General features: G+C 38.9%; 1 protein-coding gene across 1 annotated transcript in view; it reads right to left on the bottom strand.

The window, feature by feature from the left end:
- Positions 1 to 1,170: 1,170 nt before the first annotated feature.
- The window catches only part of C2H3orf67 (chromosome 2 C3orf67 homolog), a 303,609-nt gene continuing 278,715 nt past the window's right edge, over positions 1,171 to 26,064 (bottom strand). The window contains exons 16-17 of the mRNA XM_023200633.2: positions 12,857 to 12,951; positions 1,171 to 1,735 (exon numbers count right to left, since the gene is read on the bottom strand). Coding sequence (XP_023056401.2) covers positions 1,623 to 1,735; positions 12,857 to 12,951 — 208 coding nt within the window. The 3' untranslated portion in view covers positions 1,171 to 1,622. The remainder of the gene's footprint in view (positions 1,736 to 12,856; positions 12,952 to 26,064) is intronic.

Raw genomic sequence — 26,064 nt, 5'->3', positions numbered from 1 at the left:
AGTTCCCTACAGTCCTCTAGGTCCCAGCCCAAATCTATTCAGAGGCCTTATAGCCTTATTGCATTCTGTTTTGGGGCATTTGAGGCACTCTTGTATCCTAAAAATTTTTTTTCTTTATCTAGCTAATGTTGTTTTTGGTATTTATAACTACAAGTCTTCACTAATACAAATTCTAATTGACTCCCTTGTTTATGTAGATGGTCCTGAGACTATTTAAAGCAGAAACAAGGCCTTCCAAGCCCTATTCCAATCTTTAAGGTCATAATCAAGATAACCCAACTCTTTTACCATTTTGCATGCTTTGGAAAGCTTAATTTATTCATTTTCATTTTGCAAGTATGAAGATCTTGGAGAGAAATTTATAACAAAGGCATACTTTGTGAACAACAGGATTAAAAGCTTATCAAACACAAATATGGTTCTAAATAATGTATGATACATGGAATAGGAGTCCAAATCTACTTCTGAAAAGGAGCTCTTACTTCCTCTATCAAGCAATATTAAATGAAATTATAGTACCACCATTAAATCCAACTGTACACCAATAAATTTTTATTTCCAATGGTACTCTTCTTTATTAAAAAATCTTTATTAAATAACAAAATATGCCAGCTAATATAATAAGTACTTCCTTGAGCTCAATATTAATATAGTTGGCACACAATTCAAGGCTGTCTACCCGAATGCAGGAAGCACATGATTTTTTCCTTGTGATCCAGCAAGCAGAGTTACATGGACATCAACTGAAAAAACAAAGAAAGCCTCTGGGATTTCTCCAGGCCCAGGTCACAGGAGTGGTGTGGGGGGTGTGTGTGTGTGTGTGCATGTGGCGGTGGGGGGATTTCAAAAAGGTGATTTCTTGTGAAATACAGATCTATGGAGCTAGATGTGAACCTATTATTAGAATTAAGAGATAATTGGCAAAATATTTTTTTAAAAGAAAAATATAGTGCTAAGCAGCTTAAGTGATTAACAATGTTGTGATCTTTGGCAAACTCTGGATGAACTATAATGAAATGGAAATAGTGGGGCCAGTGCCAATAAAATGTGATCATAAAGTCTGACCAGTTCACAATGTTTCCTTTTCTAAAAGTCGAACAGAAGGAAAGTATCATATAGGAATATTCTGGAAAAGAAAGTGGGGTGAATGACAAGAAGCAGTTTAAAAGCTATTCTTCTTACCATCATACTTTATTTTTAATACAAATGTCATAAAATAAAAGGTACCCAGGCATCTTTTAAACAAAAATACATTTTCTGTATATCAAGCCATCATTTACAGATTAACACTGTAAAAAATTTGAATGAATAACTCTTAATTTGTTTACATAAAATTATCTGAAATAAACAAAATTTTACATAGAATGAGAACAAACAAGAACCAATTCAAACTCCTAAAATCTTGCCTCTGTATTAATTTCTTCAGTTTCAAAATCATACTCATCTACAAAAGGAATGTAGGATTCTTAACATTGAACATTATTTACAAAATGAATTCGTTTCTCTCAGTTACTGTTGATTCTGTGTCACCCAACACATAGGTTGTGGTGACTCTTTGAGGGACCCTGAACTGCTATCCTGCTCCAGCTGGGAGTGCCTGTTGCCTGCCCTGGAAGGAGGTATTATACCAACTCATAGTATTTCCCAGTTTGGGGGTCAAAGTAACAGTTCAGACAAGGGTCATACAACAAAGTCAGTACTTCCTCGTCCTCTTCCACACTGAGGTCTTCTTCACCTGTGGGCAAGGGGAACCACAGACACGTTAGCTGTTGGCTTGGCCCGGAATCCCTAAACAAAGGGCAACAAAGCAGGAATCACCATCTCTCCCGGGGGATTTTCTTTATGCAGGTTGAAGGTTTAGGCTGGAAGGGAGGAGCACTGTGGAAGCGGTGAGACTCTACACATGCGGTGCCAGGTGGAGAAGAAACACCGGTGAGCAGAAGGACCAACTTCATGACAAAGGACAAGAAAAACTGAGTGTGGAGAACTGGCGGGAGGGGAAAGAAGAAAGGGAGAGCGCCAAAAGACTTAAGAGTTGTGCTCATTAGGATTAGAAAACTTGCCAGGATCCAAAACTAGTTGTCGAAGTTCTAAACTTCTTCATGGGTCAGAGCTGTACAAAATGCAAAACAGTGCAAACTAACTAATAAAATAGAAAACTTGATCCTCAATCATCCTAAAAAGGCTACCAAACAAATATGAATTAAAATAATAGAACTATAAGATACATAGAACAGACAATATACACAGAGAACAAAATGTCAGGTGATTTGTAGTTTTATTAGTGGTAGGGGAGAAATCTGTTAAGTTTTTTGGGGATACGAACATGGCTTAATGTTTTCTCTTGTGACAGGCATTTAGATGGATTGGACAGAGAGGACTCCACCTACTGTCTAAGTCATTATCAAGGCCTGCTGGCTTCCAACAAACGGCATGAAATGAAAAAAAACTGTTTTAAAAAGATGTTTCCTGAGCACCTTTTATGTGCCCAGTATTGTGCTAAGTACTTTCGTATTCACAAGTGAGTGCATTCTGAGTACTTCTGAAAGTTCATGTAATGAGTTCAGAGGCTGAGAGGTTAAGATCTTCCCAGCCAGAGAAGATCAGAGAGTAGGCTCAGGAAGAAAGAGGTGACTAAGACAACACTCCTCTCTCTTCAAAAGCTATTAAAGACCAAAACCAAACCCCAAACGAAAGCCAACTGAAGCTTTGGGCTATGTGCTCACCAGGGTGAGCTTCAGAAGAGCTTGGATGCTGGGCATGGTGCAGGGCTCACTTATAATAGAGGTTCAATAAAAATGGAATGTTTCTTGAAGGTGTGAATAAAAGCCCATGATCTTAAGTGCCACTGCCCAGAGGAAGAGAAGATGGTGGTGGTGGTTGTGGGGTTCCATCTTACTCAGCCAAAATCAGACCAAGCTGGTAGCTGAACATTGTCAGGACATTGACAAACTGGAGTTAGGTCCGAGGGAGTGGTGCCTAGATGGTGAATTGGGGGTTTAAAACTGTACCACAGCCATTCCTCTGCCCACTCTTCTCCTAACCATCCAAAAACACATTTAGCATGATCCTTCCATGAGCTGGACACTGAGTTAGGTGTTCAGGACATGATGGTAGGAAACAATCCCTATTCTTAAGGACTGTGCAGAGAAGCAAGTGAAATGTGAAATCAGCTGCTTCTTGTGAGTTGAGTTCAGTGTTAGCGGTCCTTAAAAGTGGAGTTCAACTGAGGAATGATTACATGTCTTGCTTGCTAATACCTCAATTGGTAGAGCCCTTGATGGTTTAGAAAGCACTTTCTCATGTAGTAGTTCCTTTGGCCCTCCTGACCCTGTGAAAGAGGCAGGAATTACCATGCCCATTTTATAGATGAGGAAACCAGGGTTCACAAAGTTGAACAGTTCATCTGAGGTTGGTTGGTGAGTAAGAGGCAGAGCTGGGGACAAACTCTCAGTTTCCAGACTAGGAGTTCAGTGTTCTTTCTACCAGTCAGAGTACTTTGTACCAGTCTATTCAGTCGGACTTTGATTATGCTAAAAGAGTGGTGTAACATGTTTAATTGGGAATTATTACATTAAATTTAGACATAGGAAAGACTAATAAAAAATTTAAAGGTGTCTTACATTTTAATAAATCAGGTTTGGAAACAAAGAAATCTGATTTCTTATAGTCCAAAAATATTGTTAAAGATGAGAGAGTCCCTGGGGGAGGGCAGAGGCAAACAGTTCAATAAGTCCAAAGGAAATGGGCTTGTGAACTCCAGAAAAGAGAAAGCTTAATGAGGTGACAGCAGCCCTTCTGGATTCAAGCATATGAAGGGTGGCATAGAAATGAGAAGTTAAGAAAATCTGGGGTTCCAGGAGGAAGCAATAGGATCAACAGGTGGAAGCTAAGAGGAGTCATAGTTTTGGGGGTGCTTAGCACAAGGAAGAATTTTCTAAGCATTAGAGCTGACCAGCAAATGAAACATGTACTCTGGAAAGGGTGAAGCAGAGAGTGGGGCAACCATTTGTGCAGAATTTTGTAGATGAACGCTGCTTAGGACAGGGGACCAGATCCAACAATCCCCGCAGTGCTTTTGATGAGCTTCTGTGACTCTGGGCTGCGGCAGTTTATATCTTTGAAGTGTGAAAGGACTTTGCAAACAACCACATGAGCTGACCTGAGCACCCCGCACAGTCTCTAATTAAGAGCAGGAACTCAGAGAAGGAAGGCTGCCTTTCCTTTATCTTCTTCTGTTGTCTTCAGAGTCCCCAGGGCCCTGCCTCTGTCCTTGAGAGTACTCCTCAAATAGTCATTCCATATTGAAAATGACCCCCTTTAGATCACTTTTTCATATCAAAGGAGAGTATGTACATCCTCTACTTTCATATACTCAATCCATTATGCCTTTAAAGTTTGGATTACTTGAGAGAAATGAATAAAATTAGTTTATCAATTAGTATCTGCTATGTGATTGAGCTGGGCATAATCTAGTTGTGAATGTGACACAAACACATGAAACAAAAGCAACGACTAAAGATTCATGAGGAGTTAAACTGGAAGGCTCTACAGCTGAGTGGCTAAGCGCACTCAAGGGCTCTAGAATCCAATACACTGGGGGCGAATGGAAGCTCGGCTGCTTACAGTCTGAAAGCTGGCTACAGATCATTTCACCTCATCGGACCTTGGTTTCCTCGTTTACAAATGGGAATAACAACGTCTATTTTGTAGGGTTTTGAGGAAGATTAAATCAGACACTGGTAATATGTATAACACAGCACACATAGTAGTTGTTTCATATATGATAGTTACTATTAGGGATGATAATAAAATAAATCATGAACTATGGGCTATAACTTTCTTAGTAACTCAGGATGGAAGTACTGATATAGCTTAAAGTGTAAGAAAAGGCTTCATAGAGGTAGGAAGGATGACGTTTAGATGATGGAGTCAGACAGACTGACTTCCAAATCCCATTTCCACCATATCACAGCTGTGGGATATTGGGAAATTCACTGCTCTGAGCCCCGGCTTCCTTATATGTTAAGTATAGATAATAACAGTACCTGTCATTGTTCCTATGAGGACTGAATAACACTCAGCACATGTACACAGTTAAGTACTCAGTAAATGTTGTTAGCACCATCATCATGGAAAATAGCATATGTGAGCCAGACACAAGAAGGGTTATGTACATTTATACCTTATTCCCTACCCCAAAACTGAATCTGTTTGGTTTTTTTTTTACAACCCCAAAACATAGTGGATTTGAAAGAAACAGAAAGACCCCTAATTAGTTTTATATAGAACATTATGATAAATTCATCTTATAAATAAATAAACAGTTCTTACACCAAAAATCATGTATGTTTCCAAAAGTAAAACTATTTTTTTTCCATCAGGTGTAACGTTTAAATCACATATCCCTGAGGTAAATGATTATGAGTGAAACTCTCAGGGACCTGCCATTGGATTCTGTCTTACTCCGTCAGCACATCGTGAGGAACTCTGACCTCTGGCACACAAGAGTTATATGTTACATAATTATTTAATGTATTCTGTACCTGCACTTGCAAAAAAGATAATTTTTTAAGCTGGTGCTATTAAATGAGAAAACACAATATATTTGCAATCAGTCAGGAATCTTTCAAGATGAAAACAACCACTGTGATGGCCATGGGTCTTTATCACCCATTTGCAAAGGGATCAAGGTAAATCCAATTCATTAGTAGAGGTTTTGCCACATAATGCATACAAACTGGAGCAATAACTGTGATATAAATGCATTCGTTCCAATACATATCACTACAGAATGGGACCCTCATGCATTATAACCATGGGGACTAAGATAGGTTTTGTGGTTTTTTAGTACCAAAGCTTCAAATGGATGAATTTTAAAACTACCAACAATGACATTCATACAAAAATTGGGTGAGATTATGTATAATTTTATGTTGAAGTAAGGGCTTTAAACTTACATAAAAGGTTTTGTTTTCATTGTAACTTAATTTTCAGAGCCTCCAACTTACATCATTTTGCCATTATAATCCCTACGTAATGAAATTATAATATCATTAAGCAATTACCACTATGATGTCAAGCATTGGGAAATGTTTTGAAAGGTAATTATCGTGGATGGGTATGGGGTAATTTTCAATTATATTCTTGGATAGAGCTGAGTTTGTTTTCCCTCAAAATGCTAAATTGCTCTATTTAAAGATTGGCTACAGAAACTCTAGAAGGACAAATTAACAAATAAAACCATTTTCTGCTACTATACTAAGAGCATCTGGATAGGGGTCCAAATTACATTTTTTTCTCTTCTACACACAATAAAGCCATTTCTAGTGAAATAAAATTACCTTTCAGATAATAATCTATTTACAAACTTTCAGCCTCATCCACTTTGAAATTGGTTAACAGCAATAACAGAAGAAAAACCAATGGAGCCAGACCAAATGCAGCAACATAGGCTGCCCTCCTCTCGGTAGATCAGCTCGGGTAAGTAATCCCTCCAGTTCACCTTCTGAAAGTCAATTAATATAAATGTTTAATTATCTATATTTAATGCATTTTAACTGTAGATAATAGAAAACCTACACGTACACAAGATATCTCTTCAAGCTTGAAAACAAATGATGTGGCTCTAGTTTATCAGATTTAAAAATCTCTGAATCAAGACATTGAACTTGATTTTCGATTTTCTGACACTGCCATCTACATTTTTTTTAAGTTAATGTATTTTCTCTCCTATAGATCTTGAGAACTGATTGACTGTATTTTTATGTGCATACTAATACACCATTGTTTAAGCAATTCAACAGTGAGGGATCACCATTTGGAGCAGTCAGCCTTAGGATCAATGAAGATGACATTTTAGATAAGATTCTGCCGAGTACTGGGTGCTTGCAAACTCTACCACCAACATATCTCACAGTAGGACAAAATTAACTCACACCAAAGCCTGAGAAAGTCCACTGTGAACTGCTGAATTTCGGTTCTCAACAAACATGTGCCCTCAAATGGGAGAAAGATAAATAACCAACAATGGAATGAAAACAATGAAATGCTACTTTCTTCTAATTAGAGGGCTATGTTGTTTTTGAAAGGCAAATAACATGGTATTATTATAGTTCAGGTGTTACTTGGGCAATAGGTACATTACCCCTTTTGTAAAAACTGGTGGCTATATTTTACCTGGAAAATGCTATTTTAGGGAACATGTTGAAGAATTTGGATCATTAATTAGGAATTACTACAATTTCATTCTTTCCAGGTAGTCTCTACTTATAAATATGCAGTGATTCAGATGTCCAGTTGTAACTGTGTGTTTTACAACTCTAAACGCACTTTGTTACACGTGAAGGAAGGCACCTCTCCAAGGTACTGAGCTCTGAAGTCAACAGAGCCCATAGTCTCTTAGGAGCCTAATTTTAAGCAAGGTATCAACATTCAGCTATGGGAAAATGCATCCCAATTCCAGCAAGGAAAGCTGGGACCAGCCTTCTGGGTTGCACCTGGGGGATGGGTAGGTGGGGTGGTTCTGGAATAGGAGAAAGAGCCTCATACACCTGCAATGTGTTTTGCTCTACTGGAGAGTTCACTTCCAGTGGCCCTGAAAAGAAGGCATCTCTTGATACTAGTGAGGCACTGATTTCCCCCTTCTCTAATCACTTCCTGCAGAGAAGACTCCCCCAGGACCCTGAGAGCTATGTAAGAGAAAATATCACCCTACTCACAGGGGAAGCAGCGGGGGCTCTGCATTAAAGGAATGTTAGAAATACCATGAACCATTTTATAATCTGAGAGTTGAGGTGGGGTCCTATGGGTCTAAAAAGAGTACCAAGGTAACTATTGTTTATCCAGAAAGCTTCAAGAAAATACAACTTCCTAAAATAAAAAAATTGCAGTGGATATTTCAGTCATGTGGTTCTTATCCACCTAAATAGGGATTCTGTGGTCATACTACAGTGTGGGATTTAAGGGTGTGGACCCTGGTCAGACAGGCCTGGGTCAGTGTCCTGATACACTCAGGGTCTGTGGCCCAGGCTAGCCCCTTACCTCATCTGTAAAGTGGGAACATATAATCCCACACTAAGCAGTGTTGGGAGGAGGTATGAGGTAATGCACAGAAAAATTCCAAACAGTGCCGGGTACACAACGGTGCTTTATTAATGCTGGCTTATTATTTTCATATCACCAATATTGCGCTCTTGGGGAAAGTCTCCTTTGCATCTGAAATAAATCTTCGAGGTACAAAAAAGATCAAAAGAACAGATCAAATCATTCTCATATTTCCTATGGCCAGTAGAGTCACTCACTCACTCATCAAATATTTATGGGGCATTTACTGTGTCCTAGAAACCACACTAGGCACTAGGGGTACCAGAGTTGTTCAGCAACTTTTAGACTCAGAGTATTAGGTAAATGGCAAAGAATTACGTGGCAGTTAATAGGAGGGCAGTGAAAGAATTCCTCTGTTGGAGAAGAGCAGGCAGCCAGATCCTAACCCCCACTTTAGCCAGAGCAGAGCTTTTATCTCTTCCATACATGAGGATTCCTTCTTTCTGGTTAACTGTGAGAAGCCAAAAAATTTCTGTAAACTCTTTACTAGTAATTTGGATATTACATCTATAAAATAAGCATCTGCTACCTATTTATATCTCATGGGAGATTAATCAATGTCCATGTGGGAATATTCTGTGTGGCTTTGCCATAAAAAAGGTACAAGAATATTATTTTTATGAGACTCAGGCAACTCCCAAACTCCTTCTGAATGCCTTTCTTACTCAAAATCTATGTAAACTGCAAGATAGGGCTACAGGCCTGAAAAGAGAGGTCGTTATTATTCCATTTTGGAGCTGGTAAGCATGAATAATTTAAGGGTCATAACTGTAAAGGAACAAATGTCAAAAACAAATTGACAACTATTCTTTGAGCAAAGTATGGTTCATTTTCAAAAGGTCATTTTAGTAGTTTTCTCAAATAAGTTCTGAAATCTTAACTTCCCATTTTTACATTTCACACAAGCTCCAGGAAAACACATTTTAGTAAGTGTTAAGGGCACCATGTCCAGGGTAATTGATATTCAGCAAGTGTGTTACAGCCCAGGAGGAGCTGTGAAAAGCTGACTGTTTCCCATCCGGTGGGATGTCAGAGATCTGAATGCAGTGCTCTTCCTGCTGGCCAACTGTGCTGGAAACTGGGCTGTTCACTTGAAGGTGGCATTCATGCACTTGAGACATTCTGGATGAGCAGAAACTGGCTGTGACACAAACTTCTACTGAATAAAGTAGGGACAGATATAACTCATGCATTTACTTTTGTATGGCCTGGGGCAAGTTTTCTAGAATTATGTATTAGGCAGAGTATATCTCCCCGCTGTTAAAATGCAGTAATACCTCCAGCTGCAGAAATGCATCTTGGCCTCGCCATCTCTGATAGAGGTATGATGGCTCAGTACATCCCTGCACTGCCCTAAGTACCAATGTAACCATGTGGAAGATGGTATAATAATAGTATCTATACCTCACTAGGCTGTTGTGAGAAATCAAGTGCACATGTAGGCCCAGAACACAGGAAGATTGAATAAGTAGCTATTATTATTTATATCCTACAAGTCCAAAAGTGGGCAATACCTTTCCCTGTGAACTAGTCCTCAGGCACCACATTCACATCCCAGTGAAATGGTTCTGTAGAAAGGGCACTGATGTAGAAGAAGCCTGGGCCCTAATCCCAGCTAGGGCTCTGACTGGGCATTTGATCTTGGTCAAGTCATTTACCTCTTTAGGCAAATTGAGGGGTTGGACCACATCAGTGTTTTTAACTGGTTCATCAGAGCCCCAGGGCAGGATTCTGAGATCCTAACCCCCACTTCAGCCAGAGCAGAGCTTTTGTCTCTTCCATACATGAGGATTCCATATGAGATTTCACTTGAAAGAAAAGTTGTTACTGCTTATGAATAAAGTTTAAGAGCCAGGGCATAAGGTGATCTATAACTTTTTAACTGCCACAATGTATGGGTCGAAGTTCAATACTCTCATAATTAAATTTTAGAAATATATCAAATATACCAAAAAAATTAGAATGGGGGGAAAGTTGAAAGTCAGATTTCAATGAATTGCTCTACTTTTTCCTGCCAAGCTTGTAATAAAAAAAAGGACTAGTTAAAGAGTATTTCCCACCCTCCTTTCCTCCCTTTATTCCCTCTCTTCTCCTTTCTAATGAGAACATAGAGAATCTAACATATGCTGGAACTTGCACAGGGCACCAAGGATCCAGGAGTGAGCAAACTGACAGTTTCCTAAAAACTCAGAGGCTACTTAGGAGGAAAGGCAATAAACAAGTAGACAAATCAAGATTTTCAGACTGTGAAAAGGCATGCAGATGATGTCAGAAGGTGAAGTGAGAGAACACAGTGAGTGGCAGACTGATCTACTTAGGTAAGAGTGTCTGGGAAGGCCTTTAAGAAGATAAGCAACATGCAAATACCCAGGCCCAGCAATTCCATATCCAGTGATCCTGCCCTTCATTCAGCTGTTCACTCCCTTGGCCTTGCCTTAGATCTAGTCAAATGTGGCTACCTGTCATTTCTAATAAGCATGGGTGGGAGGAGAAGGGGGCAGGCTCAAGGCTAACAGGTGACCAGAGGTATCTCTCTCTTTTTTAAAGAACTTAGCCACTGAGCCCTCAAGATATTTTAATTTGCTTTTTCCTGTAGATCAGAAACTCTTAATGGAAAAATAATATTTCAACTCCTGGTTTTATATATACATATTTTAGTAGGTAATATACTTACCCAGTTCAAAACCACAAAGGATAAAAATATAGTGGCTGGGCTCTGGGGCCAGGATGCATGGGTTCAAATCCTAGCTTTGTGCCTCAGTAGTTGTGGGACGTTGGGCAAGTCATTTGAGAACTTTGTGCCTCAGTTTCCTCAGCTGTAACACACACACACACACACACACACACACAGACACACACACACATGCACTCACACAGCTTCCTCCTGGTGGTGGTGTGAGGGCTAAATGTAATGACTTGGTGTCTGGCATAAAGTAAGTGCTAAATGAATGGTGTCATGCAACAAGAACCCAGGAAGGGTTCCAGACTGCTCACAATCATACTTCCCTTCCCCTTCCGATGATATAAACTGGAAACTTGAGCCCATAATTTTTCTTCAACACTTTAGCAGAACAGATGGAAACACTATCTCAGCATACTGGTAAGTATGGACTCTCTTATGCCGCCTAAAACTATACAATTAACAGGCCACTAACCAAATAGAAAACACTGTTTTCTGATGGTGTTAATTAACTACAAACCACTCAAGCATATCAGAAAATGGGAAGATGAGTAAATAGAAAATGCTCGTTTTTGGAGGCATTAATCAACTACAAACCACCCAAGCATATGGGAAAAGGGCCAGGGGACAGCTGATAAAAATCCAAGGTGACAGGCAGAAGGGATGCTTGATCTGGGTAACACTGGCCAGCACATTTCTAAAATTCTCTGAATTTGCCCTCAATGGAAGTTCTGTTTACCTTCAACATAACTGAGCTCCTGCTGTCAGAACTGGGCTTGGCAACGGCGACTTTAAGACATCCTTCCAGCTGCTTCTCGCTAATATATACCTTGGGTGCCTTTGCTCAAGGACCACGCTCTCAGTTCCTGTGGCTTATTTAGGACACCTAACATAACACATTATTTGTTCCCTCACAGCAAGGTCTCCTCCTGACAACCAAGATTCTATTTTTCTGTCATAAGTAATTATAAATGCACACCTCTAAAAAGATTCCCAATTTGAGGGGCATAATCTATTTTAGATAGTAAATCACAGAGACATCTCCATCCCTTGGGCGGCCAAAACTTACAATTCAGATGTATGAGCTCTCACTCTGAATTCTCCATACCTAAAGAAAAATGCGATGCTCTACTTTTTTTCCCTGGGGCACTTAGGAAAAAAAAAAAACTGGCACTTATTTTGGAGCAATTTATATTGGTTTCACTTCCACTTTTTTCAAAGCTTCAGATATAACATTTCCATCTTCAAAATTCAACCCAGACAACTGTCTGAGAGAGTCCCACTCTGAGGTTATTTGTCACGCCAATTACGCACTTGAGATTTACCCCATGATTCTGCCATCTCAACTCCTCAGTTTTCACCAGAGATTCTCTTATGTTCCTCCACCACGCACACCTCACAGTCAAGTTTCCTGCTCGCAACCAGAAACTAATGGTTCATCTTTATGGCTTATGCCAACCGAATGAACACCTGGCAAATTTTCATTCCTGGTTCCTTCTGATTTTCATCTTACTAATACCCATTGTAGCTACGTGACAGCTTCTGCTTTAATGCAAAGGTTGTATCTCTGCATTCATGGAAACAGGTATCTGAGTGACGTTGAAACATCGTGTCTGCTGTATAATAATGCCAACAGCTGGTATTTGGTAGGCATTCTAAGTGCTTCATATATAGCACCTCGCTGAATCTTCACAAGGAACAATCAGGGGAGCACTATTATTCATATTATTTTATAGATGTAGTAATCAAAATTCATAAAGGTCACACAGTGGGAATTGGTAGCGCTGAAATTCAGATGAAGGTCAATTTGACATCCAAATTCTTATACCTTAAACTATATTTTGCCCTGGTATTAACCTTTAGAAGAACAAGGGTAATTTCTCTCATCTTCTTTTTAGTTGTAAAGAATCCATTATTCTAAAAAATGAGGTTCAGGTTACCTCATTTAGGGTGTGTAAGACTAAGTGATCAACATTTAATAAAAACAGTGGCATCTCAAAGTGATGGATTCTCTCTATTTATAGTAAATTATTTTTATTTTCTTGTGCATATCGTTTTTCATATTCCCACCTTGAACACTCAGACTTTCAGAGGAATCTGGACGCTGCTCAGCCGGCTGTTGACTGGGAGGAACAATTGGTGGGCTCAACATATTTAACCAGTCCCTAAAAAGAAAACAAAATGAATGAGCATGTCTGGAGTTCCACATACAGATTTTATGTTTCCCATGGATTTTCAATTCCCTGGGGCTTCCACAAAGAAACACTTTTTCCTCCTTCATATTTCAGAAAGACAGATGTCCAGATATCAATATCCAGTTTTGTAAATTGGTTAATATGGAGTCAATCACTTAACTAGCCACTTTGAGAAATACTTCAACTAAATGAATATTCCTTTCAAAGTTTATTATTGTTGCCATTAAATTATAGCAGAGTTCTTTTCACATAAGAAATTATTTCAATAACTCAGAGGAAATGCAGCTGAGATGAAGCTCCTTATGAGCTTTGGGTAAGAAAGCCTGACAAAGTCACATGCCACATGTCATGGATGGTCACACTCCACAAGGTGACTCAAAACTGAAGTCAGTCTTGGAGCTGCCATGGAACCCAGCAGTGGTGGGAGTCAGTCTCTCTTAACTTGGGGCTTTCAAGCAGTGAAGGGAAAGGAAACGGGAAGTGAGGGCATTTCCCCATCTCTTTACTTTCCTTCCTACTGCACTCTTTCCCGGCCTCTTCCTCCATCTCGTAGAGACCTGGGGTGTACTATTCAAGCTGGTGACATCCAGAAAGCTTGAGTCACTGCATGTTCTACTTCCAGCCCTTCTCATCTCTAAACTTACTACTGAGCTCCATTAGTGGTAGGGAGCAGTTAGGAGGATGTAAAAGATTTTCCAATGTGAATTCTATTTATTGCACTGCTATTAGTGCCCTATATCATTTACCTTATTCTTCTCAATAGGAGTATGTCTTTATAACTAAATAATTTCTTTCTGTATTTCCTATGGTATTAATCTACAATGGGAGACAGTCCTAACCAACAGCTAAGAGCTGATAAAAATCCAGGCCAATTCCAGCTTTGTGCTTCCTACAGTAAGAACTTGGCCAAGTCACTTAGCATTGCTAAGTTTCATCTGTGAAAAGGAGATAATAATAGTGCTTCAGAGTTGAGTGTTAGGATTAAACAGAAAAAAATGGGAGAAAAACATTTGTTGTGAATATGGGTACAGAATTAGCACTCAATAAATTTCAGCTTTGACCACTACCATCTTCATTATCAATGAAGATCATGGTGTGGACTTACCTATAATGATAAATAAAACAAGGTAGAAATGGACTTTGTTGGAACTAAATCAGTAAAGGATGGTAGAATGATTACCAGTCTATGCAGCAGGTATTTTCCTTACAAACTATTTGCTCTTCCAGCATAAAAAGCACATTAATGTCAAAATTACCTAATTCCTACTTATAATATTTTACAACACTTTCAGTCACTACTCATCATAGCTATCACTAGATTATGGCTGGTGAAATAAGCAAGGTGAGTATGCTGTGTAATTGAATTTCATAATAACACATTAAGGGCATCAGAAAGGATTTGTCACAGACTTTCAAGCTAATGGGGCATTTTCTGATAAGCACTATTTATTTAGGCTACTTAATTATAGCAGACCAAAAAATTCCTGCATTATAGGAAATTACAAGGTCATATACAAATTACCAGCCCAGTGACCTCATTACTTACTAAGGGTGATGAAGAACAGGGATGAACAGGAGAAAATAATGTTATCACATCATGACACCCCCAGTTACAAATCAGAAACTATACCATCACAGTAGAAGCTACCCCAGTGGGGAAAGTGTAGGTGGAAGTTGTGTGAATGTTATGAAATGTAAGACACTTACTTCTTAGGTCAATAATTTGATCAATGTTTTTCCTTTTCAGCAGTAGCTATGAAAAGTACAGCGCTCTTCCTTTTGTGATTAAAAGAATTTCAGATTTATAGAAAAGTTGCAAGAAGAGCATAAAGAACTACTGTATATCCTTCACCCAGTTTCCCCACCTTTAACATTTTATCATATTTGCTCTCTATCTCTTAATCTATGTATCTACTGACCTACCTATATATCTGTCTAAACAGGGGTCAGCAAACTATGGCCCATGGGCCAAGTCTGGCCCACTGTCTGTTTGTGTCTAGCTTGCAAACTAAGGATGGTTATTACATTTTTAAATGGTTATTAAAAAAAGTAATGTTTCATGACAGATGAAAATTATATAAGATTCAAAATTCAGTGTCCATAAATAAAAATGTATGGGAATACAGCCATACTCATTTGTTTACATTTTGTCTATGGTTGCTTTTGTGCTACAATGGCAGAGTTAAGTAATTTATTATCTACTCCCTTATGAAAACATCTGATGATCCCTGACCTCTATAACTGTGCACTCATATTGGTTCCTCTAATACTAATTCAATACCACAGGTTCATTCTCGTTTTTCTTCTTTCCGTATTTGTAACCCGTTTCTGACAGTGAGGAAACTGGCCCTCAAGATATTTACTTACTTCCTGAATTATGGAAATTACTGAAAGCAGCTTCAGAACTGCCAAGCAAAAACAAACAAGAAATACTCACCCTAAACCTATTCTCTAGAGTTCTCGATTTGCTTACAGTTATTTTTCTTCTTTGGTCAAAACACCACATTCAAAACTGACTTTGGTTCTTTTTTTCCCCATCTTCAATGTGAATATATTAGTCATTCGAAATACAATGAAAGTCATCTGCTTCCTTTTATGTTACATTTCAGACTTTTTTTCCCCATTCCTGTTGATTTTTATTACTTTTGTTGTTGTTGCCGATTACATGCAACATTAACAATCAAAAGTCAGAACTACAGAAGGGCACATTTAGGGTAAGAGTCACATCCTCCTATCTCTTCCAGTTTGTTCCTATCCTCTCATCACTTCTACTCTATTCCTATCCACCCCTCTAGAGGTAATAAATTTCATTAGTTCTGGTATCGCCTTTCTGTGCTTCAGTTTGCAAAAACTGAACAGATACATGTCTGTTTTTTATTCCCTTTCTTACGCAAAAGGTAGCATATTATAGTACTCTTTTGTACTTTTATATTTTTAGCTTATAATTTATCCTGGAAATCATTCCATACCAGTTTGTGGAGAGCTTCCTCATTCTTTTTTTACAGCAGCATAATACATCACCCTATGGATGTACTATCATTTATTTCACCCTCTTCTATATTTGAGCATGTTCTCAATGTTTGGCAATGACTGCAATTAACACTTCAATGAATAACCTTGGGCATGTCTATTTGTCTATTTTTGTATACTTAGAGGTAAATCCCAAAAAGGTAAATTTCTTAAAGTGGGATTCCTGTAACAAAAGGTAAATGCATACTTGGTTTTGTTAGATATTGGCAAATTCCCTTCACAAGGGTTGTACCTGTCTTAATTCTCACCAGCAATGTATGAGAATGCTGATACACCGAGAGCAACTTTAGAGGAATATGTTGTCAAGTATTTTAATGCTTTCTGATCTGAGAGGTGGGAACTGATACTTTAAAGCAGGCTTGATTTGAATTTGTTCTCATTATAAGTGGAGTTGACTGTATTTTCATATATTTAAGGGCATTTATGTAATACACATATATATACACACACACACACATATATATATTTCCATGTGCCATATATATGTTTGTTCACATCTTTTGCCCTTTCTTCTATCAGATTTTTTATCTTTTCCTCACTTTATAATTTGTCTTTGTTTATGGTGGTTTTTCTTTGTGCCATACAAAAGGTTTTATTTTTATGTAGTCAAAGGTATCAGTCATTTTAAAAAAATTGTCTCTGTATTTTGGGTCATAGTTATAAAGCCTTTCCCTACAACCAAGTTCTGTAGAAATGCACCCATGTTTTCTTGTAGTTACTTCAAATGGCTTCATTTTTCACATTTGGATTTCTGGTCCATTTTTGGTTTATTCTGGTATATTGTGTAAGTTTGTTCTGGTATAAGGTATATCTAATTTTACCTCTTTAAAATAACTACAGAGTTCTTTTGACAAGTAATGTTGTTTTAACACAGATTTAGAAGATTTTATACAATTAAGAAATTTTTAATCAAAGCAACTAACTCATTTGTTTAGCTTTTTACTAAGTAAGCATTTACAAAGTATAATGCAAAAAGAAAGGTTTCTATTTTAACTAAAATATAAAAAACTTTCTAAACAAAATCAACCAGGATTTTTCTTGCAGGACTTTTTAGAGCTTTAAAACCACTGTGAGTATCCCAAGAGGAGGCTGGAGTATGCAGCACTGCCCAAATTTATGTATCTAGAACTGTTACATCTTTTGGGACCACAGAACACACCTTGAGAAATGATGCTCCAAGTTATACCATTTCCCCACACTGGTGGCAATATGTTTGTTTGTTTTGTTTTTCATTTTACTTTATATGCGTTTAATATAATTTTATTTTTTCAAGGCATTCTTTTTTGGTGATTTGATAATAAGCAGAAATGTGCAGTCCAGCATCTGTATCTTACATGTTTACATTTTTATACATGATATTTAATGCTGGCCTATTGTCTTGATCCTTGATCAACTCCTTTAAACCTCCATGCTTTCCCCTACATAAGCAGCAAACATTCAAGGAATGGGGAGTTCTAGCTGAGGCTCCTTCACCACATGCCAGTCTTAGCTTTAGTTCTGAAGCATTTCCTTGGTCTGCTTCTTACCCAGCTACCTGTGCTCCAGAATCTACTCTTCCTTGTTGTTCCACCATTTCCATACTTGCCCCCTGGACTTGATACTCTGGTTGGTTTCCTCAGCTCTGACTATAATCGTTTTATGCCATGGACTGACTCTTATCTCCCTGTAATGAAAAGCCTCCAGTTCCTTTGGTAGATAAACATCCTTTCAGTCAGGCCTACTCTCTGAGCACGTGCAGGAAGGAGCCTCTTCTTCCTCCTTCCTCTTGAGGACTCAGGTATGTTTCCCACCATTACCCTCCTCTTGAAACTGGAGGGACAGGGCTCCTAGGCACACCTGCACATATTGAGTACTGCTGCAAGAAGAGGTGCTTTATTCAAGAGTCAAGACCATGGATTCATATTAAATATACGAATAAAAATATTGAACAGATGAAGAATAAATACTATCTTGTGAATTTTTATAATGGCCAGATTGATTTAATACTAAAATCTTGGCTGTAAAGGAATACCACATTGTTTTCATTCAACTCGCATGCTAGACGGTGGACATTGCCTGCGTAGGGCTGAATCGGATACCTTTAGAACTGAAGACAATGTCCTCAGTTAAGACAGACTATAGCTTCAGTTCCTTTGTCTAAAAACAAGATTGTGTTTACAAGACAATTTTACATACATTTATTTCATTAATGTGCTTCCTATAAGTATTTTGTATGTGTATACACACATATATACATCTACACACACACACACACATATGTATATATAAAACTTTATATGAGAGCAAGTTAGCTTAATCATCCCTTTATGTATACAGTAAGCATTGAACTGCTGTGTACCAGGCTGTGTGGGGATTTCAGGATAAATTATTCTTGGTTCCTACACTCAAAGAGTCATGGTCTGATAGAGGACACATTCTAGCCAAAAAAAAAAAAAAAAAAAAAAAAAAAACCACACACACACAAAAAAACAAAAAACACAAAACATGAGTTGTACCCATCCATTTGTTCCTGTGGAGGAATTTACTTGCAATAGAGCTATCTACAATCTTGTATACATTTAAATAATTATTTGTGGTAGTCATTATGTCAGAAATCTAAAACATGGCAATAATTATTATATATCTTTCAATTACAGCACTGAGCTACCTGCTACCTTAAAGCTCTGGGTCATTTTCACTGGGGATCCTATATTAGGAATTTAACTATTTGCAGCAATGTCTATCCATACTTTATGATACTTATCATCTGGTACCAGTGTACATTTCTTATTCACTGAAAGAAATTTAGATTTTAAAAATCTTTTATGGCCAGAGAACAGACTGGGGAGAGGACTAGGAGATAGCTCATTTTTGGGGACAATTCATATTCATAGATTCTTATTAAACATTGGTGAAAATTGTTTCCCAAAAATATATACATAAATACCAAATTTTACTTTCAATTTCAGGAGGTCAGAGATAGTCTGAATCCCATAGTGAACCTCTGGGCTCCAAATAAAGAACTTCTGCATCAATGGGATGTCATGGAAATGGTATTTCAAGTAGTGAAAAATCCATGCTTTGCAAAGTTTTTCTGTAAAAGGCCAGATGGAAAATGTGTTAGTTCTATGAGCCATAAGATCTCTCTAACAACTGTTTAACTCTGCTGTTGTACTGCAAAAGCAGGCATAAACAATCGGTTTATGAATGGGCATGGCTGGATTCTAATAAAGCCTTATTTACAAAAACAGGCAGTGGGTAGGATTTGGGCTTACAGGTTATAGTTCAATGACTCATGCCTTAGAAAGGAACTGTGAAGTAGACAATGCTTGAGGTTCTTATGAAAATTCCTGCTGATTTTTCTCCTAAATAGCTTTGAATCCACCTTTCTTACCATCTCCCCTTTCACCACCAAGGTCTAAGCAATTATCTTGGCTTGTGTTATCTGTAGCAAAAGCTCTTACCTGATCTCCTCATATTCACTCATCCTGGCTTCATTTCTCCTCTGTTCTCCACACTATAGCCAAAATTACTTGACAGTATATCCGTCTCTTGTTTCAAAGTGTCTTCCCAGTGTCATTGGGAAGCCATCATCCTCAACAGAAAGACCAGAACCCTTTCCTTAGCCTTTGAGGCTTTGCGTAGACTAGTCTCTACGTATTTTTCCAACCTCTTGTGGTACAATGTTCCCTCTCACTCCCTGTGCTCTGGCCACGCTGGGCTTCTCTCAGTTCCTGGAGTGGCCATGCTCCCTACCATCACCGGGTCTTTGCCCAGGCTGTGCCCCTTGTCTAGACCATGCTTTCCTCCCCTCTTTCTACTGTCCCTTGGCCTGGTGAATTCATACCGAATCTTTACATTTTGGCTAAAGAATCACACTCTTGGGAAATCTTCGCTGACATCCCCTCTTCAATCTAGTTGAGTTCCTTTCACACCTTTTCTTACAGCAACTGTGATTTTCTCATTAAGAGCTCTCGTCTCAGCTCATAATTACAACCTCATTACCTCATTTGTTTGATCATTTGATGAATGTCGTCCTCCCTATTAGACTTTAGCTCCTAGCTGAGTTCCTGGCACAGAGTAGCTGCTCCCTCAATATTTACCAAATGTATGACTATTCAAATAGTCTCTTTCTTAGCCAAGAATACTGAGTGGTACTTGGTATTGCAAGTCTCCATAACAATGAAAAATGCTGCTGTTGTAACCCACTCTGCATTCTTCTTCTATCTTGCTCTTTCTCCGCTTGCTAAAAGCATGCTCTTGTTTCCTTACCATGTGCTCAATATACACACACAGGTCAGGGACACACACCTGCTTTTTTATAGCCAAGAAAGAAAAATTTAATTTTCTACTTCAGGAAGCAGAATGTTGATTCAGAAACATATTTACTAATTTCAAAAAACTAAGAAAATATGTGTTCCTTTTAAAAAAAACTAAAACATACAGACAGTGTTCTCAATAACATTTCTTCATAGAATTCATCTCCCACTTCAAGAAGGGATCTTAAAATATAAGTTGGGAACTCTTATGCATATCTCTCTTTTTTCTTACTTTTAAAACTTTTTATAAAGACAGGGTCTTGCTATGTTTCCCAGCCTGAACTTTAACTCCTAGCTTCAAGCGATTCTCCCACCTCAGCCTCCCAAAGTGCTGGGATTACAGGTGTGGGCCACCACGCCCTCTTTCATATATCTCTTAAGATGGACTTGAATAAGTATTAAAATGCTGTTGTTTAATTTTGGTTTGTTTTCCCCAGAAATCTCTAACCAGATTCTTAGCGTTGAAGAAGAACCCCCATCGATGTTCTGAAACCCTTCCACAACACTCCCATCAAGTGGGTTATCTAATCTACGCTTGATTACCATCAGAAACTGTGTACCTACTGCTTTCAAATATCACATTTCATCTTCAAGTAGTTCTGCCTATCTGTTTTCTTTTTACTTATACCCATTTCTCCTACCCTTATTCCTTATGGCTAAGGAACAATTCTAACCTTTTTTCAAGACACAGTAGAAGAGAGCTAAGGGACTGTTCAAGACTCCTTTCTCCCCCTTCTCCTTGGAATAGCCACCTCAAAACACATGGCTTTCTGGAGTAGATTGGTCCAGAGGTGGACACCCAACCTAATATGGGCCAATTGCTGTGCTTCCCTGAACTTCTCAAACTGGATCTGAAAAAGAGAGTCTCACAATGAAGATGGGAGCTGAACAAAGTGAAATTCAGATGCCACTGGTGATCTCATTTCCTGTCACATGGAGGAAGCCAGTCTGAAGAGAGAATGAGGAAGCTTAAAGTCTGGATTGTAGGGGAATGAAACAGTATTGGCACCACTGAATTAATTGGAAAACTGGGAAGAGAAAACCAGTTTGGGATGATGGAAGTGCTTGGTTTAGTACAAGGGGGAATCTGAGGTCTTGAAAGTTTTTCCATGTGGTGATGTGCTGGAAATATTTAGGGATACCTTACTAAGTCTTTTTTTTTTTCTTTCTTTTGAGACGGAGTCTCGCTCTGTCACCCAGGCTGGAGTGCAGTGGCGCTATCTCAGCTCACTGCAAGCTCCGCCTCCCGGGTTCATGCCATTCTCCTGCCTCAGCCTCCCGAGTAGCTGGGACTACAGACACCCGCCACCTCGCCTGACTAGTTTTTTGTATTTTTTATTTTTTAGTAGAGACGGGGTTTCACCGTGTTAGCCAGGATGGTCTCGATCTCCTGACCTCGTGATCTGCCCGTCTTGGCTTCCCAAAGTACTAAGTCTTAGACTTAGCTCTTGAATATGTGTCTCCAAACCCATTGCCATTATCCTAGTCTGTGTTTCTAGCGCCTCTCCCATGTTCGTCCTCTAGCCAATCTGGACTCCATATAATCCAAACCAGAGTAAGCTTTTTAAAATTTGTTTTTAGGGTAAAATCCCAAATTACCACATTGGTTTAAAGCCTTGCATAGCCCGGTTCTATTGCTCCAGCATTTTTTGTATCTTTCCCTTACAGTCACCACCACACTCCCCTCAGGCTTCACAGGAAAGCCACATCCTTAGTCTCTCTTCTTACAACAGCCTCGTTGACTCTCTTCATCCTCAGTCTTCAGCTTTCAGCTCAAATGTTACTTCAGAGAAGCCTTGCTTGAATTCTAAGCCTACCACAAGTTCTCCCAGTCAATATCCCAGCAGGAAACATTTGGCATACTCACATTAGGATGATCTGGGGAGAATTTGAGGGAGGGCTTATTACAAAGGCAAGAACAGGCAGGGGATCCAAATGGGACTGTATGAATACCAGGGCTGTTCCATCCTTAGACTTTAAGGGAAAAGGAAGGGGCAGTGGCCAGACCCAGAAAGCAAAAGGTGTGGAAAGAGGGCCTTCTTGATGGGAGCTGTGACCCTGGGCCGAATTTTGCATTAAGCCTGAATTAGTCCTACAGGGAGGGAGATGGGGAAGAGCACCCCTGACTTCCTTCTCCCTCCTTCTCTGATCTTCATTGGCTGAGTGTCTTCATTGGCTGAGAAGCCAGAGGACAAGGAAGTCCATTGATGTAGTTTATGTCTATCAGCCTCTCTGGACAGAGAGCAGCATGAAGGGTGGATATAGCAGGGCTAAGAGAAGATGTCCGGAAAGATACCATGGTTACTACAGATCAGTCATCTCAGTGTGTAACAATCTGCCCATTTGTGTGACTGAGTCATGTCTGGCGGGTCACGTCTGACTTCTTCACATATTGAATTCTCAATAAATGTTTGCTGAATGAATGAATACTCATAGGAAGGCCAGGGCTAAAAGAGAAAGACATATAGATGAGAGCAGAAAGAAAAAGACATGTAGATGAGAGCAAAAAGATGGGAAAATGGATGAGTTCTCTGAGGAAGAACTTGTAAGGAGAAGGTCAGGAGAGCATGCTCTGAGAGTGGTGGGAGGAACAACAGGAGCTGAAAAGGCAGCTAGTTGAGAATGACATGAGAATTATGCTTGCCAGACATTTCTTCTTCCCTCCTAAAAGTGCTTCCAGAGGACATATACATTATCATGACATCTGGAATAGGATCACATCTCTTCCACAGCAAAAGGTGGGAAACACAATGCATAAACAAATACTACTGTGTTTTCATCTCACATCAATCCAGGTTTATATGGACATACACAATAAACATACAAATGGGAAAATGGGAAATCATACTCTTTCTTCTGGTTTCTACAAAATCACCTCTCCTGCCTATGTCTTTATTAGATAAATCCACAAAACAGAGAGATCCAGCTTCCCACAAGTGCTCAGTGCTCTAAGAAATCACAAGCACCATCTTCTCTATACTCTATTAAATATACTTTATATGTTCTCTGCAGAATGTCTTTCTATCTTTCCTGTATGCCAGTATTTTCCCTCAGGTTAAGAAAATATTAATGACAAAGCATCTTGGGACTATTTTCTAGACATTGAACTATTACATATGGTAGATAATTCAACTCTGGAGGCACAAATCCAGATATCAGGCATTGAATTCAGCGGTATGTGAACAGTAACATCCCATCTACTTGAGATAATATGAAAGAAAGCTGACCCTTTCCTTCCCTTCTACAGACTGTTATCATCATAGTTGCTTTATAATTTTACACTTAGTAGATGTTTATTGAGCCCCTGTGCTGTTGCAGACTTCATGCTGGATACTGAGGAGTAAGACATGATTCCTGCCTTTGAGGAATTTGGTCTACTGGGAACAGGTCACTAGACCAACATTTGTAAGAGAGTGAAGTAAGTGTTCGATAGAGGTAAGCCCAAGGAACCTCTTATAGTCAGGAGAATAGTTCAGGGAAGGCTTTCTAGCAAAAGTCATGAAAGGGTTATTCCTGAAGGATGAGAATGAGGCAGCCAGAGAGTGAAGAGATGGAAGAATATTCTATAAGGAACAGCATGAACTACAGTAGAAAGGTGTGAGAGAGACCTTGGGGTACTCCTAGCAACTGTAGTCAGTTGTCTAAGCAGGATGCTTAGACGGCAAACTAAGGAATTCTTACCTTATTACGAAGGCGCTGGGGACCTACTGAAGGATTTTAAGATAGAAGAATCTTGGATTTGCATTTGAGAAAGCTCACAGTGGCAGTGGTGGGAGACTGAATTAATGGAGAGTAAGAGAGGGACCAGGAAGGTCAGTTAGGAGCTTCTTGTTGTATACTTTAGGCAAAATAGAATAGTGTTATTTTGGGAATTTAGTACATAGGTGTTTGAAATCATTCTATGATAAAGACACATGTACACATATGTTTGTTGTGGCACTATTAACAACAGCAAAGATTTGTTACCAACCCAAATGTCCATCAATGATAGATTGGATTAAGAAAATGTGGCACATATACACCACGGAATACTATGCAGCCATAAAAAAGCATGAGTTCATGCTCATGCTGGACCATGAGTTCATGCTCATGAAGCTGGTAACCATCATTCTCAGCAAACTATCACAAGATCACAAAACCAAACACTGCATGTTTTCACTCATAAGTGGGAGTTGAACAATGAGAAAACATGGACACAGGGAGGGGAACATCACACACTGGGGCCTGTCAGGGGGTGGGGGGCTAGGGGAGGGATAACATTAGGAGAAATACCTAATGTAGGTGACGGGTTGAAGGGTGCAGCAAACCACCATGGCATGTGTATACCTATGTAACAAACCTGCACGTTCTGCACATGTAACCCAGAACTTAAAGTATAATAATAATAAAAAAGAAATAAACAAAAAAACAAAAACAAACAAAAAAAGAAACACGTTCTGCACATGTAACCCAGAACTTAAAGTATAATAATAAAAAAAAGAAACAAACAAAAAAACAAAAACAAACAGACAAAAAAGAAACATAGAACCCTTCCATTAACAATATCTATTTCCCAGTGTATCAAAATAACGTTATAAGGGGATCAGAACATGCTACCCCCAAATATGCCATATTAGCATATTGATTTTGAGCTAAAGACCATTGGGAAACAGTAGATGCAAGAAGACATCTCTGATCTTCTACTTTCTCCCTAAAAACAGGGCAAAAGTTTCCTCTGAGAAGGACATTCTTCCTGTACCAGGAGAGGAGAACATTCTTTTTATCTTCTTTTAATTTTTTTAATTAAAATAATTTATTATTATTATTATTCTTTAAGTTCTAGGGTACATGTGCATCACGTGCAGGTTTGTTACATATGTATACTTGTGCCATGTTGGTGTGCTGCACCCATCAACTCGTCAGCACCCATCAATTCATCATTTATATCAGGTATAACTCCCAATGCAATCCCTCCCCCTTACCCCCTCCCCATGATAGGCCCCGGTGTGTGATGTTCCCCTTCCCAAGTCCAAGTGATCTCATTGTTCAGTTCCCACCTATGAGTGAGAACATGCGGTGTTTGGTTTTCTCTTCTTGTGATAGTTTGCTAAGAATGACGGTTTCCAGCTGCATCCATGTCCCTACAAAGGACGCAAACTCATCCTTTTTTATGGCTGCATAGTATTCCATGGTGTATATGTGCCACATTTTCTTAATCCAGTCTGTCACTGATGGACATTTGGGTTGATTCCAAGTCTTTGCTATTGTGAATAGTGCCGCAATAAACATACGTGTGCATGTGTCTTTATAGCAGCATGATTTATAATCCTTTGGGTATATACCCAGTAGTGGGATGGGTGGGTCATATGGTACATCTAGTTCTAGATCCTTGAGGAATTGCCATACTCTTTTCCATAATGGTTGAACTAGTTTACAATCCCACCAACAGTGTAAAAGTGTTCCTATTTCTCCACATCCTCTCCAGCACCTGTTGTTTCCTGACTTTTTAATGATTGCCATTCTAACTGGTGTGAGATGGTATCTCATTGTGGTTTTGATTTGCATTTCTCTGATGGCCAGTGATGATGAGCATTTTTTCATGTGTCTGTTGGCTGTATGAATGTCTTCTTTTGAGAAATGTCTGTTCATATCCTTTCCCCACTTTTTGATGGGGTTGTTTGTTTTTTTTCTTGTAAATTTGTTTGAGTTCTTTGTAGGTTCTGGATATCAGCCCTTTGTCAGATGAGTAGATTGCAAAAATTTTCTCCCATTCTGT

This window comes from Piliocolobus tephrosceles, chromosome 2, assembly GCF_002776525.5.
Source record: "Piliocolobus tephrosceles isolate RC106 chromosome 2, ASM277652v3, whole genome shotgun sequence".
Classification (NCBI taxonomy): Eukaryota; Metazoa; Chordata; class Mammalia; order Primates; family Cercopithecidae; genus Piliocolobus; species Piliocolobus tephrosceles.
This window is presented reverse-complemented; position numbering and strand designations above follow the sequence as displayed.